General features: G+C 34.0%; 1 protein-coding gene across 4 annotated transcripts in view; it reads right to left on the reverse strand.

Moving 5' to 3' along the window:
- The window catches only part of LOC145673362 (uncharacterized), a 104,143-nt gene that overhangs the window by 45,687 nt on the left and 38,740 nt on the right, over nucleotides 1–19,716 (reverse strand). For 3 of the 4 annotated variants that reach the window (XM_081743001.1, XM_081743000.1, XM_081743002.1), the window contains exon 4: nucleotides 10,271–13,935. The exons of the other annotated variant lie outside the window; for it this stretch is intronic. In XM_081743001.1, the coding sequence (XP_081599127.1) occupies nucleotides 13,164–13,935 (772 nt within the window). In that variant the 3' untranslated portion in view covers nucleotides 10,271–13,163. Of the gene's footprint in view, nucleotides 1–10,270; nucleotides 13,936–19,716 lie in introns of those variants that run through there. 4 annotated transcript variants of the gene reach the window in all.

The following is a 19,716-nucleotide window of genomic DNA, read 5'->3' on the forward strand; positions in this document are numbered from 1 at the left end:
AATAGGGGCGTCATAAACTTAAAATTTCGTAATTTTCTATTCCAGCGATTATTTTCAGAATAATAATTTTATTCCTTCCCTTAAAAAAAATAGTTAACCAAGAGATCAAAAAGTGGGGACACAGTGGCCTAGTCGAAGAGTAGTATGATGTCTAGTACGAATAAACCTTGATTCAATTCCATGCATGAGAGATTGTAATGAAGAATATCATTTCCTGTCGTCTCCAGAACGTCGCCAACTGACTTTAACGATAGTTTACATTTCAGTCAGGACGACATGTGGGCTACAATACCACAAAATTCAAGTTCTTACTTGAAAAACAATCATGGGACGATATCTACCAATATGAGTGAGCATATTGTAGTTACTATTTAGTTTCCTAAAGCACTTGAGCAATTTCCAACATGTAAAAACAGTTACAATCTTATTGGTGATTTGGCGTAACTGATTATGATGCTTAAAAAAGAAAAAAAGTATGATTTCTTATTCAGGAAATTTATTAATCTACGAGCAGGTCACTTATACTTCCTACTTTTGATTTCTAAGTTAACCAGATTTATGAGCATAATGCATAATGTGTAATAATTGCTAGAATGGAATATTAGAAACATATAAGAATGTCCTGAGCTAGTGGTTCTAGAACGTTTTAGGTTGAGGACGTCTTTAATCTGTTAGAATTTTTCAGGATCTCTCAGAAACAAAACATTGATCAATTTAAATCCTAACATTGACTGGTACCTCGCTGCGGCCTCTAAGCCAATATAAATTAAGAATTATGACACTTAGCTAAAGGAATGACCTCGGATTAAATAAATTCTCAACCCCTCCAAAGTAAAAAGGATAGGATGGTGTGGAAACGTTTCACTTGGCTCTGGGTTGATCTTAGAAAATGTCTTATATGAGTCCAGTTGTCTTCGAGGATAGAGAGTGTGGTAGGGAACAGGCTATACTAAAGTTCATCTTACATGATAGTTTGTGAACCTGCCATCTATACTTTATTCACGTCGCGTGGTGGTTCGGAGTTCACGTTAATACTAAGTCCGTCCAGTCCTTCATAACTTCGATGCTCCATAACGTACTTTTCGCTTGCTTATTGAAGTTTGGCATTCCATAACATTATTTTCATATTGCAAAATACAAAAGCTAAAAATATTCAAAATTAATAATTGGAGTACCCGACAAATCAGAAAGAGTTTAAAAGGGAAAAAGAGTTATTCTGCTAAAATATTTTAATCTGCAGTCTGGTAATATTGCTATAAGATTATAGAATTACAATACATGCTAAGAAATGTAGCTTGTATCGTGTTTCATAAATGCTAATACAAATTTATTGGTTGGTTTCAAGTTCAACTTCGCACTTCAGCACCAAGGTTATGAGAGTTACAGACCTACAACTCAGCATCGCATCCGAATCACAGGAGCTCGCGCCAAGTGAACTTTGTAGTGGACAAACATCGTGTGAGTGGGTTTTCTCGGGGTTCTCCCGTTTCCACCACTTTCTTCATTCCACCATTTATTTCATTTTTCACCATTAAAATTTCCTTTAGTCTAGCCGGCGTATGCGTGGGACGTAAAACTTAAAGCTTTCGTGGTTTCAAACCACAGGAGATCCCATTAAGATCTGAATCCGGGTCTTTTGATCCAAAGATACGTGTATGCTAACTGTGGATAGTCACGAAGAAACTTCTGAACACACATTTTGCTTACTTCAGTATTTGCATGCTTGATCGATTTACATTATTTTCATACACCTAAAACAATTTCCAGTTTCGTTAATACTATTTTATAATGAAGAAAGGACATAGACGTATGCCGTGTTTTTTTTTTTTTTTTTTTTTTTGTTCTTCATTTGATTTATAAATAAATAATCCCAAGGATAATATATCGTACACTATCAATTAAACTAATCCGATCTTGACCAAAATTGAGATGGATGGTGATAGAACTTCACGAGCTTGGTACATATACCAAATATTGTGTACGGCTTCCGTTCCCGAATCATTGGCCACCAAATTTTGAGTCTGGACTTTAATAAACCTGTTAAGGGAAGAGTGTTTATTTTAAGATTTACTGAAAATCAATAGAGCACGATTTTCTTTTTTCACTACTGGGAACTTGTTAGCTTAATTTCCTCCCTTATCTATCCGATGAAACATTTAGCGAAAACACTTATAATGTGCTTTTCGCTTGCTTATTGAAGTTCGGCATTCGTTTTCAGCAAACTGAACAACCGTAAAAAGTTCAAACTTCAATCCTCTCCCATGATAGAACCCGCGATGCATCACCTGCGCACACGTTAGCCACTAGACCAGCGAGGTTGGCGCATTGTTCTCCATATTAACCAGTGCTTTGCTCACTTATAGATTTAAATTTGATTGAACTACTCGCTGAGCAAAACAATACTTTTTATTTTAAAACGACGCGTAATCGTTTCATCAAATATGCACATTATCTTCATCAGACACTATGAATTACATGAGCAGAAACAGATTTAATATACAAAACAGCTGAGATATCCCTGTTTTCTGATTGACTGTTGTCAGCTTATAACGGTCCATCTTTTATTTAAACGCAAACTTCACTGCTATAATTCCATTTATTTATGTATTGTTGTCCTGACAACGAAATACCAAAATCTTATTATTTTAAAACATTTGAATATCTTTATATATATTAACATTATATCTATATATTATTTCTTTTTCTTTCTCTTCTTCTGATATTAAAATCAGCCAGCCTAGTACATATTTAGAATATCTTATGGTCCAAATATACAATTTACCGTTGTATATTATGGCGCCCGACGGACTTTTCTTTTTATTCATTTTATTTAATAAAAAGAAAAAGAATTCTGGACCGTTTGCTTTTACATATCCATCATTCGAGTTTTCGAATGCACCTCGTATACTTGAAAATTACAATTCATGTAATTATATTAAAACATATATATCATATTTAATTTTATAACAATATTATTATCATATTTATTACCATATTTATTTTAAACTTTATCATCATCTTCATTTATTTATACATTTCAACGACGATAAGGCACATTCGATATTTGATTTACAAGTTGTTTGATTTTAAGTCCTTTTTCGGGTCCATTAAATGCTGGTTACAAGCTATTAATTATTTACTTATGCTTCATGAAGAATATTTCGAGAAAGATGTATGTAATATTTATATAGTTGTTCTCTGAACACAACCTGATCGAATATAGGATATAGTTAAACAAAATTAAGATTGAAATATCGATAATAATCAGGACATAACATAATAATTAACGTCTTATTAACATCATAACATGAATAATGTGATTCATATAGCATTTTGGCAATCATATAAAAACACATAAATAGTATGAAACACAAATATTAAGTAATACACATAACATTAAGGCATTTGGCCATATTAAGAATCAATTTGATATGTCCTTTCAGACGCCCTACATTAGGTTAAGTTACATGACCAATAAGTTCATTCAAGTCACATTGAAAGTCACAAATCGGGATATGGTTTTCCGCTTTCTTTACTTCTATAGTTCTTAGTTTCTTACGTTGAGAATTTTCGCCGTAATTCCTGCCATCTGAGCAGCGTTTCTGACAAATTGTATTATTTCGGCTGTGTTTAGATGGTGTTGTATTATCGCCCAAATCAGGTTCAGTTCTTCGTTTCACAGGTGGTGAAATATTGTGTCTCCTAATGGATCTGTGTTTGTCTTTTACATGACATCCACGGTAGTCTGTCCTGCCATGGTTTGTTTCTTCTGTAATTAGATTGCGCTATGTTGCCGGTCCAATTAGGTTCCGTTCTTCTTCGTTTCACTGGGAGTGAAATATCGTGCCTCTTAATGGGTCTGTATTTGTCCTTTACGTGACATCTACGGTATTCTGTCCTACCATGGTTTCTGTTTCTTCTGTAATTATGCTCGGTTACATTACCGGTATATATGGATTTAACATCACCTTTTACATTGGGATCACACTTTAGTTTCACATGGACACTTTGAACTTGGTTCCAAAGGTTAGTTTGATTTAAGTTAGCACTGTATTGCTCCATTGAAGGATTTTCAAAACTTTGTAACGTCACACTTGGATGATGGAAACCAACGCACTGCATCAAGTTCTGCGAAAACATCATCGGATTGTTTACCAGCGTCATTTTGGTCTTTTCGTTGAAGTCAATGCACTGCATCACGTTCTGTGAAAACATCATCGGATTGTTTATTAACATCATTTTGGTCTTTTCGTTGAATGAACAATTCAACGGATTTAATTCACTCGACCAATCAACACAAGCACTAATAGGAACATACGTTTTCTTTCTGCATTTCACGAATATTGGAATCAGCTTACCTTCTGCCACATGAACCATAGGATTAGTATCATGTTGGATATACGGATAACGCAGACAGTTAATAGCGTTCTCAAGATGAGGATGGTCATAACTTTTCGCATACTGATACATACCAGAATCTTCATTACACACAGTATCAGCAAAGCAGTCACAAACATTCGAATGAGGAAAGAAGTTAGGATAATCTGATCTAACCAATACGGCAGCATACTTTTGTGAAAACTCCGTACATTTCACTAATGTACATTCAAAATCTGCTTTCTCCGTGTCCTGAACTTCGTTGGGTCTCTGTACTGTCTTGCCCATTTCTTCATCATGATGTCCGAATTTGGTTGTAATTTGCTGGTTCATCTGCTTTAACTGTTCTTGTATCTGGTCCCATTTGCCGTCGTTGCGTTCCTGCAATTGCTCAAGCTTTTCATCAAAATGCTGAACTTGGTCCTTAATTTGTTGTAATATCCCTCTTAGAATATCCAATAAGTTTTCTGGAGCATTCCTTTCGGTCTGAACCATTTGGATATCCATCGTTTCACTATTCGTAGTACTCATGTTTTTTCTGGGTATCACTTTTCCACTTCTTAAGATAGTGAAATCAATGTAAGGCTCAATGGTGCTCGTTTTACTGTACTTCGAACGATACACTTCCTTTTCCTTTCTTTTTCCCGGGTTCCGGCACCAATTTTATAACGGTTCATCTTTTATTTAAATTAATTAAATCTATCAATTAAATCAGGAGATAATCGGGCAAAAAGTTTCCTGATTCAACGCATAAGCATAGCCATTCAACGTGGGAACGTGTCGGCTATAATGGGAACGTTACCCACTAGTAAAGAACTAGAAGAAGTCTTTCTTCTGTAATTGCGGAGAAGGGAGGTTAGGAGTAAAAACAGACATCATTGGTGCATCAATTTATGTAGCAACCGAGCAAGGAGTATGGAGAGACAGCTCACAGTCCATAAGTTTATATGAAAAAAAAAAATGATGAATGCTGTACCGTACGTCAAGACAGTGACATAACATGACAGATTGGAGCCTTTGAAAGCAGAAGATTTAGTAGTACCTGCCGAACATCATGGGAACAAAGTACCGAAGAATAGATATTTACTGTTTCATTTGAAATTTTCATTATAACAGTTTTTTTAATAATCATTGTTATTTTACAATTCTTGTGTAATTACTTATGGTAATAACAATGGTATATTTTTACAAAATTATTGTAATACTAAACCCTGTTAACAATTGAAATATTATGTAGGTAAATAATACAAAAAAAAATTATGAAGTAACTTTGTTCATTTTCGAAAAACTTTGAAACGATAAAATAAACTTTCAAAATGTTTAAATTAATTGAGCCACTGCAACGCAAACTTCACTGCCATAATTCCATTTATTTATGTATTGTTGTCCTGACAACGAAATATCAAAATCTTATTATTTTAAACCATTTGAATATCTTTATCTATATTAACATTATATCTATATTATTTCTTTTTCTTTCTCTTCTTCTGATATTAAAATCAGCCAGCCTAGTACATATTTAGAATATCTTATGGTCCAAATATACAATGTACCGTTGTAAGCTAATTCTATTAAAGTACACTAAACAATTCAAAAGTAAACAAAAATTGCTAAATTGCCTTCCCCACCCCGTTTTGCTACAAACACATATATGTATCGACAGAAGGAAACTTATGTCTATACAAAATATAAATTTACAAAAATTGAACTGTACGGTTAAACTTTATATCTTAAGCTTTCCTAAAAACCTGTTCCATTTTCGTCAATTTTAAACTGTGTACCAGTTCATCATATTTCGTGTCTATAAATCTTGCCTCCTGACTATCTTCTATCCTTTGATCTAGCACTTCCACTTCGCTCAATTAACTAGATGTCCTGTGTCTATCGTGTTTGTACACTGCATTTCTGTCTCTCTCCTCTAACCTAATGTTGTTTTATACATTCTTTTAATTCCTTTCCCGTACACCCAACATATCACATTCACTGCACTGAGGTGGGTGTATACTTTTTTAATGTTCATAATGGTGTGCAATAATATTTTACTATTTTTGGTCCACAATTTGTTTCCATGTTCAATTCGACACTATTTTTTGTTCCAACTAAATATTATATATGAATAGAATAAGATACACTATAAAAACTTATCTGTACAACGAACATGAAAAAAAAAAAGATGGAAGATCTAGACCTGGGTACTTCAGAAGAGCACACAAATACCGAAATTCGTATAAACAAGTACTTTATTATAAATAGCAAATTATATTGTTAATCCAATGTTCTCGGGATTGCTGCCAGAGTGAGTGTTGCTGTGCTGAGCTTTCGTTACCATACAGCGGCAACATCTTCAGAGCTATGTGAAGCTCTGAAGATGTTGCCGCTGTATGGTAACGAAAGCTCAGCACAGCAACACTCACTCTGGCAGCAATCCCGAGAACATTGGATTAATAGTAGACGCCAGCAAAGCTTCAAGATCAAATTATATTGTTATTTTACACATTGTTAGCATACAGTTTAAGATATCCAGAGCTATAAATGCTGTAGGCTAGTCATGTCACTGATCCCAAAAAGGGAAGATCGACGTTCGGATCCCTGACAGTTCAGTAATCAGATTTTATTGAAACATCGTTGTATGCCTTCTGCTAGTGATTGCAAGTATGACGCTGTAAATAACTCAAGTTTTCGCTGGAATGAACGGGTTAAATTGAAGAAATTACGTTTGTTGCAAATTGTATTTCAAGTGAATTATTCTGATTTTTTTTTTAAATCCTATTCACCACTACAAGTCATTTTTTACTTTGTTTCAAAATCAAGTGAAACTACGAACAGGCAATTTCCGAGAAAGAACTGAAAGGCGGATGAAGGCAATTAACACTTTCATCCACCCTTTAATTCTATAAAGGTAACCAACAAAGTTCTGTTGCTTTTTCAACCACTACATTCGAACATCAATGTGTCACTAACCTGGAAAATAAAAAATAGACCCCCATCAGCATCAACGACTTTCTATCAACGTTCTGGAAGGCTATGGATTCTATCGTGGTAGAATTTGGTGGGCCGTGAAGCGAAGGTGTCAAGTGCATTTTGTACCTCTACTAGGGATTTCAACTGGTGTCCTCTAAGGTGATCGTCCAAGGAATTGAACAGGTGATAATCGAATGGTGCGATGTCCGACGAATATGGCAGATATGATAGAGTTCCCTCTCCAAAGCGTAGAATGGTGTTCCGGGTCATCCTAGCCACGTGGAGAGTTGTTAGCGTTGTCCTGTAACAGGAGGATCCCTTTGCGATTCAGAAGTGCTGGCTTCAGAGGTTAATTTTCTTTTTTGAACGCGACTCAACTGCTGATAGTACACAGCTGCATTGATGCTCTGAGCAGCTAGTAGCAGTTCCCGATGTACGATGCCGCAAGCAGTCAACTTATGGTGTGAGGGCCAATTAAACACAGATCTCTACAAAAGGTGACAGAACTTTATATATACACTGCACGTTAAAACATCCGAAACGGAAATATCGATCATCGTTGGATTGCCTTTAAAGAGTTGTTATACGTGTGCGCATGTTCATGCTTTGAACATGTATATTAGTCAGTGTTCTAGCGTTAAAGAAAAAATAAACCATACAATTTGAAAACAAAAAGATTTATTTTTTTTTTTTTCAACAACATCTGAAAGTCATCTACAAAAAACACTTGATATATTCTTTATTTCCAACAACATCGTCAACTTATCTACAAAAATACATTTATACAATAAATAAACTATTTATCACAAAACAATACTTAAAGAAAACCAAGCCAGAATGTACCCACCAACTGTATAGTTTCAATGTCAAAACTTTTTCTAAATGTCAATCTTAGAAAACTTACGTCCTTTGTAAATATCATTATTTGTTTCCGGAGGATTGCAAAGACACACGCTACGTATGGATATATGGACTTATATTATAATGAAAGAGAAAATTGATGTTTTTGTTTAAAATTTCGCAAGACGGAGCCTTAAAGAGCAAATGGATCGAAGATAAGGAAACACGAAAATAAACTGAAACACACACTAGCCTATGTTTTCCTTACCAACCAGATCAAAACTGACTGGAATCAAAAATGTGAGTTTAGAAGTTTGCACTTCGGTTGAGAGCAGAAGTGACGAAATCAGTTGATTCATCCATCCTACTTTATTTCTGCTGGTACTTCGATATAATGAGAATCAAATATAAAGAAATTGGATGTACTGTGTTCTAAGAAATAAGCAATACAAAAATATAGATTTAATGTTACATTTTATCAACTTCTTCATTAAACCGAATAGGTTTTTTTTTTTTTTTTTTCTCGATTAAACGAAGTCTTGTTATACATTAAATGGTTCCTAATGCCGAACTGAATTTAAGTATAAACAACTATTTTCATGAAAATACATTTTTTTTTTCTTTTGCTGGATTGCCACACCCCAACATATGAAAATCATCGAATACAATGAAATTAAAGAAGAGACGTTTGAAATGGACTAAACACATTGCCTACAATGAAACGCAAAGGTCTATAAAGTTCTTGCAGGGAAATGTTTGAGCAGACAACACAAAAGAGTACGATAATGTAAATGATCTACAGCAGGTGAGTTAATGATCATGATTGTATTAACTTGCCACAAAATTCACATGTAAGTTTTCGTTGAAAAATATTAAAATCTTCACTTTCTTACGCTGTTCAGTTAGATGCCTTGTAAGTTGGTACACGAAGCAAATGAAATATGAAGGTACATTAACAAATGTCATAATACAATAAGCAATGAAGTATCACTAATGACACCGCAAGACCACATTTAATACTTTTGTCTTGTACTTACATACTTATACTTTTCTTGTATGTACTTTAAACCAAACTGATGACTGGCAGGCATGTTAAAACTGTCAATACAAAAGTCTTTCACACAAATTCTGCAATTCTACTTCTAATACATTTGCACAGATATAAGAATATCATTTGAACAATATACTTTTATATCTAATGAGAACAACCAACATCAAAACTCAACAGTACCTCAAACCAACATCAACATTCGTGAGTGCTAAAAATTATACTCGTTGATATGTGTATCCTGAGATATATTTTTCTGAGAAGTTTTCTTGAGTGTAACCAGAAGAAAAAGGAGTGTCACTCTCTCCTCTGAATACCCTAAATTTCCTTTCAACTGCTTAACAGATAACGGTAAACTATATATCCACTTGGTCTTCTTGTATGTTTGTTAAATTGCTATAGATAAGTAATATCTATAAGACAACTTTCAACAACTGCTCTCTTTCGGCAACTCAACCAAAATTATAATTTATTTTGTTTGCAGTATGTTTCTTTCTACTCATAGCCTTTTGCGGAATCACATTGAAAGCATATACAATAATATGCCTGATAAATTTCACAGGGCAGCATAGGTTCTGTTGTTTTTATAATTTTGGGTGTTTTATATGTATTTGAACATGCTGAAACCGAAACTGGCACTAGTTTTCTCATATCACGTAAGAATTTCTTACAATTCACGATTTATATATATTGATTGCGGTATGCATGTTTAAGCGTAATTCAACTGATTGACGCTAGATGTCACAAGTACGTGGTGAAATTATCCAGGCGGTAATAAAAATGAATGTGTTTTAAATGTAAGGAAGTTTAATTTCATTAAATTAACTAAAATTTTGCCTGCATGAATATTTAAAATATTTCTATATCAAACCTTGTTATCTCATTTCAAATAAATTTCATATTTAATTATCGCAAATCTTAGATGTGCTTCAATAGTATGAAATGTTAATATCGTAGGCTAATTCTCTTTTGTAGTTCGTTGAATACTGTGTTGCCATGGCATCTCGTGGTTGTAAGAATAGAGCAGATTTATTTTGTTACATCTGTGGTGAATTTGTTCCACACAAACAGAGACAGAAAATTACAGATTTTGTAAGAAGGGCATATTTCGCATACTTCCGTAAGGAACTTGGAGATCAAGATAAATCGCAGACTCCACACAATCTGTGTAGATCTTGTGTGGAATCGTTACGGAACTGGAGCACTGGAAAGCAGTCATCTATGTCATTCGCAGCACCAATGGTGTGGAGAGAACCCAAAAACCATAGCGACGATAGCTACTTCTGTTTCTGTGAAATTGTAGGACACAATACTCGAAACAAGACAAAGATAGTGTATCCCAATATTCCCTCTCCAATGAGACCTGTGCTGCACGGCCTAGACTTGCCTGTTCCGACACCTCCATCAAGTCTTGAGTTTGTAAGTGATTCTAGTTCGTATAGTGCCTCAGTGGAAAATAGTGAAATAGAAGATGAAGTTTACAACCCCCTAGCGGATCTCGTGACCCTATACCACTCACTCAACGCGCTGAACCTCTTGGTTCCAGACTTAATGAAAATAACATGCTGGCCTGTGGAACATTTTCCTGGTACAGATATCGGGAAAAAGAATTTGTGCAGTATTTCTCAAAAGAAGGTTCTGTCGTGTTTTGTTGTTATGTGTCAGGTTTGTTGACCAAGTTAAATTTCCCTTGCCTTTCTAGTGATTGGAGATTATTCATTGACTCGAATAAAACAAGTTTAAAATTTGTTCTGTTATACTTTATAATGGAAATAAGTTCCCCTCAGTTCCTATTGCTCATTCTGTGTCACTGAAGGAAACATATGACAATGTGCAATTTATTCTTAATAAAATTAAATACGAGATACATGGTTGGGTGGTGTGTAGAAATTTGAAGATTTTGAGCATTGTACTTGGGCAACAAGGTGGGTATACAAAAATACCATGTTACATCTGCGAGTGGGATAGTAGGGCACGAAATGACCACTAGGGAAGGAAACAGTGGCCATTACGGAAAACACTGAACGCGGGATCAAAAAACATCATTCAACAAAATTTAGTCAGTCCTGAGAAAGTTATACTTTCTCTCCTTCACATAAAATTAGGATTGATGAAACAATTTGTTAAGGCACTCGACAAGGAAGGCGAATGTTTCAAGTTCATATGCAACAAATTATCCTTCACTTTCATGTGCCAAAGTGAAAGAAGGTGTCTTCGTTGGCCCAGGCATTAGGAACTTAATGAAGGATAAAAACTTCGAGGCAACTATGACTAATGCTGAAAGGGATGCTTGGATAGCATTTAAAAGCGTGGTGGTGAACTTCCTGGGAAACCTCAAAAGTGCTGATTACAGAGAAGTTGTTGAGAATATGTTAGTTAAATTTCAAGAACTGGGTTGCAACATGAATCTCAAGTTGCATTTTTTGCGTTCTCATCTTGATTACTTTCCACCAAATCTCGAAGAATTAAGTGAGGAACAAGGCGAACGGTTCCACCAAGACATGAGGGATATGGAGAAAAGGTATCAGGCACTTTGGAGTGTTAGCATGATGGCTGACTACTGTTGCATATTGCACAGAGAAACTTCAGAAGAAAATTACAAGAAAATTAGGAAAGCTTATAAGAGAAAGCGTGCTAAAAAGATGTGAAAAATAAGTATTTTATATGACTGTGTTGATTTCCACTTTACAACGTATATATGTATGTATATATTTCTATATTATATGTATATATGTAGTAATCTGTATGTGTAGAGAATCTTATATTCTTTTCTTTGTCTGTCTGAATTCACATTAAACAAAACATGTTCAGTTATTTAGTATAATAAGCTCTTTATTCTGATAGAAGATAAGAAATAAGGTATAATAAAGCAGTATTGAATACGGAAGAAGGCCCAAATTTTGACATTGATTTGTAAGAAAATCTTACGTGACAGGGAAAAACGAATTCATTATTCGTAATCAGCTAGGAACAAAGAATTAAGTTCACCTATTAATCAAAAAACAACATGAACTTTTTTCAATTTGCAGCCGTGTTCTTGGTTTGAATTTTAAAGTATTCTACAATGCTTTAGATATTCATTGCTCCTCCTGTCTGTTTCTTGGTTGTCTATCATGTGTGCGTTTAGTGTTGCTTCCTCTTAAAAGACTCCAGCGCTTGTAATCTCGTGTAGAATTCTACATGAGGTAGGATATTTTTTTTTCCTTTAATTGTTTTCTAATAATACTGAAATATGATCAACATGCATCCATGAATCGATCCACCGTCTATTTTGGGATCAGTTGAGACGTTCTTATCAGATTCGTTAGCAGTGGAGTAACCGGTACTAGGTGATAACAGCTTGCACTTCTTACGGTTCGCCACATTTTATTTGGCGAGATGTATACATTTTGTTCAGGGTAACGAACGAATAACAGGTGGTACAGAATGCAGGCGGGAGCACTCAATTGTATCGAGGCCCAGGAGAGCTAGCAGACAGCGCCCACAGAAAATTAGAGGTCCATCTGGTCTTTCAAAATACCGACAACTGCGGTGTCCACGGGAATAACAGCAGTCTCACGCGATTCCCGGTTACCCTGACGTTAACCTGAAGTGTACCTCTGCCGGAACATCTTCACAGCGTACCAGTTAGGTTTCTCGCAAAGTTTATTGAATGGTATTTGTATCCTGCAAGATATTCAATTAGTAAAGATCTTTAAATGCTATTGCCAAGTAGCCATGATTTGTACTGGGCACTTACTTTGTACTATAACAAGAGAACTAAATATATAGTGTTCGAAAATACGAACATGTAAAATTGCTTATAACAAAGCACTAATCCAATTTGTACTATAAAAATAAAGCACTTTACTATAAAGTGTAGGAAACGTCAGCCTCGTTCCTAACTTGGCTATTTGAGCGCATTTAATTTTTGAATGCAAAACATGTATTTACATTTTTATGTTAATAACTCTGCTGCTGATTGATTAGGAACTGTAACACCGACTTGTTGGATTATTTTCTTCGCTATCCGTGCACCCCACTCAACACACTCGGCCAAGTCCTTCTGCTGAAATAATCCCGCTAGAAAGCCAGCTACAAACGAATCACCAGCTCCCGTTGTATCTACAATCTCCTCTTCCTTAACGGAACATACGGAGTATTCTTTCACTTCATCTCCATGTGCACAAATAACCGGTTTGTTACCACGAGTAATTACTACTAATTTACGCAGCCTTTGTAAATTGGGTAATAAGAGTTTTGGCCGTATATCTCGTTGAGTATTGTTAGGACTATCCTGTAATTTACTTACTGTTAATCCTATGTGTTGTAGAGGCACCTGTTCTTCATCACAACGAAGCCTTAATACTTTACCGAGAGCTCTGAATTCTCCACTATTACCAAAAATAATATCACTACATCTAACGAGTTCTAATATTTCGTCTGGAAATTTTTCACAAACGTACACACCACTAACATTACACGCTAAAGCAATGCCTTTGTCTTTCAAAAACTCAAACAATGCAGTAACAGCTTTAAAACTATGAGTTAAAAAATAACCTTCCACATATATCATTTTTACTCTGCTTAAAAGTTCGATATTATCTGGCATAAGTAAATCTTTTTGTTCATAAATATTTGCTGCTCCTAAAAACGCTACAAGTGTTCGATACTTCTTATAGATCAATGCAGCACATGTTCCTGTAGGCAATTTAGGGTGATAAGCATACCTGAAAAGGACACCATTCCAAGTAATCATACAACATATAATATAGTCAAAAAATTTAAACATTAATTTCTTTTTGTCTTGGAAAGGTGTATATTCTACCTGTTGTGACGATTAACGCAAACTTTTTAGGTACACTCATGTCCAAAATTATTGTCGCATGTCTATAAATATGTTGTTGTAGGAATATAATTTGATAACGAATTCGCCCGGTATTTCTTATAATGTTAGTATGTTAATAATCGACAAAGACATGTATGTGGCAAACTTCATGTCAAAAGAGCAGTAAATAAGAACAATAAAACGAAAATAAAACTGTCTAGTTCATTTAGCAACATTTTGTTTTACTCATTCTAATATTCGTATTTATAATTATTTTCCTATGAAATTTACCACAAATATACATTTATCGATTATACACGTAGTATCAGTATCAGAAGTACCCTGCAAAATCATTATCAAATTATATTCCTACGAAAAGATAGTTATAGATATGCGACAATCATTTTGGACATGAGTGTACATGTAATTAGAAAATAATGCCAAGAAGAATTAGAAGGAATAATAAAGTCAGTCAGAACCTCCATTTTAAAGGTACCTGCGTAACATTTAATTACGCAAGTATATTATGAATACAAGAATACATTTAAGTGTGAAAAGTTAATCCATGAATAAAACTTATTCACTATCTAATATGATTTTCATAAGAATCCTTACAGTGTTTTATTTCTACAGTGTTTTATTTCTAAAAATAAAGGTGCCGGTGCGCTGGATCTCAGGTTCATAATGGTTAAAAAAAAAGTTGCATACCCTTCAGGATATTATTAGTATTATTATTAACAATAATAATAATGATATCCAGTAGCATATCACTGGAGTATTAGCTTCGCAAAGTTCTTACGTACATATATATAAAGATGCTTTTAAAATGTCTGATTCTTGCATCTTAATTTTATAATACAACAAACGTAATGATAATCAATATTTATTAGTGATCTGTTGCTTGATTTTTTTTTCTCTTTTTGTAAGCGGGCGAAAGTATTCTCCTATCTTTTGTTTTGAAAAGGCATCAAGATTTCTACAAATACTGAATTTCAACAACATGCATACAATACAGTACATTGTTCGCATAATATTCTTCAGAATACTAATCATGCTACCAAAATGCTCTAGAAACCTCTACTAAATTAATGGATAAACTTTGCGAAAAAAATCAAGGAGATGTTTTCACTTAATCCGCTTCCTAATAATGAATAAGAACAATTAATTGAATAAATTAAAATAGAAACTGAGGAAAGGTTCTTCTGCGGAGAAAGTACAAAGTTGGAGTCCCAACAGAACTTTTGTACTGGCTGTCACTTTAGTCGAACTTCAGCGACAGACAAATCTGTTGGTATTATTTCGTTGTGAGAGGTCAGTTTTTTCAGAACAGAAAAGAAAAAAAAATGTCGGTTTAGAGCCTTTATGGTTTATATTACCGTGTGGAAAAGAAATGGAAAAAAAAAAAGAGAGAGAGAGAGAGGAGCGACGCGAGGACGTGCCAGCGCCCGAACATTTCTAGTCCCTGGATACAATTAACTGATTTCAAGATGGAACAAAGGTTTGCAGCTCTTTCTCTAGAAAGAAAAAAAGGAAAACTATAGAACCCCTGATTTTCAATAAAATTATGTAATTAGTATTTGATATTTTCGAAATTTCTCGTCAACCTCTTTTTTTAAAGACAGAAGAGGAAATACTTAGTTCTCATTAAAAAGTTGCCGTACGTCATATCGTTCCGTACCGCCAGAAATAAAACACTATATATATATATATATATATATATATATATATATATATATATATATATATATATATATATATATATTCCTATCATGACTAACTATGTATCGTAAAATTATTAACATAATTATTAATTCAATAGTTTACAGTGATCCAAATTCAGGTATAAGGACCTTTTACAGTAGAAACACTGCAAATTTAAATGGGAAGAAATTTTAGAATAAAGTCAATCAAGATCCCACCCAGAATCCGTAATTTAAAAGTATCATTCTAGCATGTGTCTAGTAACAGAAGAAAACTGGAAAAAATCAATCGATCAGCATGCTCGGATGCGAAATTCGAACCCACAATCTCCAGCTTGTTAGTCAAAAACGCGACTCACTCATTTTCGTCGGATAGCTAAAGCTATTTTCATCCTTCAGAAAATTCCACTCTACATAAACTCTTATAAAACTGTAAGGGCAGACAATTTGAATGGATCTATACTATAAGCTGCTTTTTATTTATTTATTTCATTAATTACTCTACAGCGAGGTTTCTCACCTTGGGAGTCACGGGAGAAATACATTGGGGTCGCGAAAGGAGATGAGAAAGATAAATGTCATTAGAATATAGTAGCGGAAAATATATTTTTAGAGTTTATTTTGAATTTCTTACTTTGATAAACATTTTTTTATTTGCACTCTTACGTAGTACTGTCCAATAGTTATTCAAATTCATATATGAAGTTTATACACACATACAACTACAATGATAACCAACAATAATCGAAAAGTTTATTCCAAACCAGAAATTACTTATGGGGTCGCTGGTACGATGATGTGATTGATAGAAGTGGGATAATGATAAGAAATAGGCTGAAAACCTCTGCCCTACAGGAAGCAAAAATCATGAGGGAGTTGGAGATATTTCCGCGCAAAGTTTAATTTTTACCAATTGTCCCTTGCCTCTTAGTATACAAGTTCAAGAGAGAACTTCCAATAACAAAATTCAACATATAATACTTTTAGCCTGTAGTATAGCTTGCACAGGTCACAAAATTAGGACACACTATTCGTGGATCGTGAGGAGCAGTGGACTATTTATTCTTCATGCATTGCACTCAGTTCAGCCAGAGATTGTGGAGAAGGAAACTTGCGCGGGATTGCTACTCTATTAAAACTAGTTATACAGCTCAGTAATGTTAAAATCTGCGAATTGAACGGAATAGGTCAGATGTTTAAAGTTCACCCTATTTCTCAAACCGTCTAAAGAAGTCAAGCTGTGTAACCATTAATAGACATTATTATGCTCTTCCTTCAGTTTTGGTTAAGTGCTTTCAAGATTTTAACCCTCGTGTGAGTCAGACTTTTGCTGCAAGTTCACTATATTCCCATTGCATATTGTTTTACGCTGTCCTGTAAAAAAAAAAAAATAATAAGTCCCAGGTATTTCAAGACAAATTTATTTTCATCAGCACTTTTAGCGCATAAAGTCCGTTTTATATCCGTCCATTGAAGAAAATAAGTCAGTTCTTGTAACAGTCATTTGCTCATAAGGTTAATTAATGATCTTGATATTGTAACTAACATAGTCACTTTTTATAAATTTTTTGATATACACTATATTTACTTGGAATTGTTTGACATGAAATAGAACTTCAGGCCTACTTAATTCTCTTCAGGTTGAATTCGAGAATCGTTTATTAAACCTTACTATATTAATTTTATCTTTTCGTCTTATATCTTTAAATATGGCCATTCCTTAAAAGAAAATATTAATAATAAGAAAAGTTAAAATGAGGAACAAAAAATCTGCTACTACCTCCGTGATCACTGCAAAACTGTCAGAAAAATTCCACCTCATTTCCGATTATAAAATCTGTAGTTACTTAAACTTTACTTACAAATAATAATGAAATACATTTTATATTAATGCAATTATCTAATGATACACAACTATTTTCAACAACTATGACTAACACTTTCATAAGGAATAAAATGCATTTAGTACTATATCAGTACATCGTGTTGCCGAATATGATCAAATGAAAATTGCGTTTGGTTAATTTATATTGTTAGGTTTTTTGGACCACACTTTTAGTTTTCCAATTTGAATAACTGTAGCCTTACGGTATGAAAACAATAATGATCTCATTACCATAATCTTAAATCAATCTTTCTTCTTAACAACAGAAGTTCTTGATTTACGTAAATATATTGGGGTTAATTCTAATTGCGGAGGAGGGAGAGGGGCAATACAAACCATGTAAGATAAATAAAATGTAATATAACCTAATCTAACTAAAATTAGGCTGTAAAAAAAAAATTAAAAAAAACGTATGAAATTTTAGGGAAAAATTCTGGCCCCCGTAATTACAATTTATCCATATGAAGGATAAGGAAAAAAAAACACAGAATGTCCATGTGTGTGCTTTAACGGGTGTTTTGTCCTATTTGTTGGTGACTCTTGGTACTATTTGACTGTATGTCATGCATACGTAGACGTAGAAATGTCCATGTAAAAAGGGGTAAAAATTTGACTAACCTATTCATTTTGTACGCGGTTTTCAATATTAAAACGCCGTTTTCTCGAAAATGCAGTTTTGTGACATTCCTTTTTTTTTTCCTTACTCCTCATATATGGTTCCAAGGTTCTGAAGTCAATAACCGTTACAAGAACTGGCTTGCTTTCTTTAAATTGTCAGTAGATTAATATAAAAATCGGATAGTTACAAGTGAAATAAGTGTATTTTGGAAATAATTTTGACTTGGAGTACTTGGGTCTGTTTTCTTTCACAAGACTGAGCAAAAGAACACAGGATGGAAATATAGTGAACATCCAGAATAGAATCGGATAAAAAAGAAAAAAAAAAGTTCGTGATCATAACTCCCACAAGAGTCGATGTACTGAAAACTAAAACTGAAGAAGTTCTATATGTATGTATGTATGCAAAGGTTAAGTCCATTGAGAATAACTTCAAGTTTTCCGGTCCATTTAACTGACATGCAGGTTGACAAGTTATACCAGGTTGATGAGTTTCCCGCTATAAACAAGTATGCATAAACAAACAAAAGAAGTATGATACATAAAACCGCTTAAAGGGCTTAGCCACTTAACGAGAGAGTAAAATGCCTTTCTATGCTTTGTTTTTAAGTAATTTACCTTTATATAAAACCTTAAACTAGAAAAGTATTACTTTTCAGAAGTTCGTATTCCCCCCCCCCCCCAAAAAAAAAAATCTTAAAATTAGAAAGCCATTTTTCGATTAGACACCACTGTTCCGAATTTTACAACAAACTGAAATATTCAACCTAGCTACAATCTACTGTAGCTTTGGTGACTTTATTGATTGGTATAATGAACTTACATCAGTGGTGAAACGTTTATTTGCGAATATTTCCAAATTTGCAATACTAAAAGTTCAAAGGTGTACTTTTTGAAGTATTTACGTACTGTATCCTTTGAACATTTTTAGATTTATGTATTTATAACGGACCATTTATTTTGACGCACCCTTGTAACTCTTATGGACAAAAGACGCTGAAATTTTGTACCATGCAAATATTGGCAGGAAGAGATTCTTTGGCATATTCTGAAATACCATAAGGTTAACAGTGTTGCCAACCCAACATTAAGTATTTTTTTATGACTGCGCGAAGTTATTACTTCAAATCTACATGTAAAACGAAAACATACTGAAACATTCAGCCTAGCTACAATCTACTGGACCATAATTATCATGTAGTGTTATAAAGTATATGACGCTATTGTATCTCGAAAATCGAAAAACAACCAAATTTTGAAGAATTCTACAACAGTGATAACGCAAGAGAGGCGGACAAGGTAATGCACATCCAAGACTACTCTGTACAAAGCTAGGATCAGACACGCTTTTTTTTTTTTTCACAAGCAGTGGACGAACTATGATGTCGCATGGCGACAACTCAAGGAACAGAAGAAAATGAGAAATATATGTTGGCTGGAAAGAACAATTTGACTTAGTTTATTTTGTGTGTTGTAAGTT

The sequence above is a fragment of the Thermobia domestica genome, chromosome 16 (assembly GCF_964235325.1).
Source record: "Thermobia domestica chromosome 16, izTheDome1.hap1.1, whole genome shotgun sequence".
Lineage (NCBI taxonomy): Eukaryota > Metazoa > Arthropoda > Insecta > Zygentoma > Lepismatidae > Thermobia > Thermobia domestica.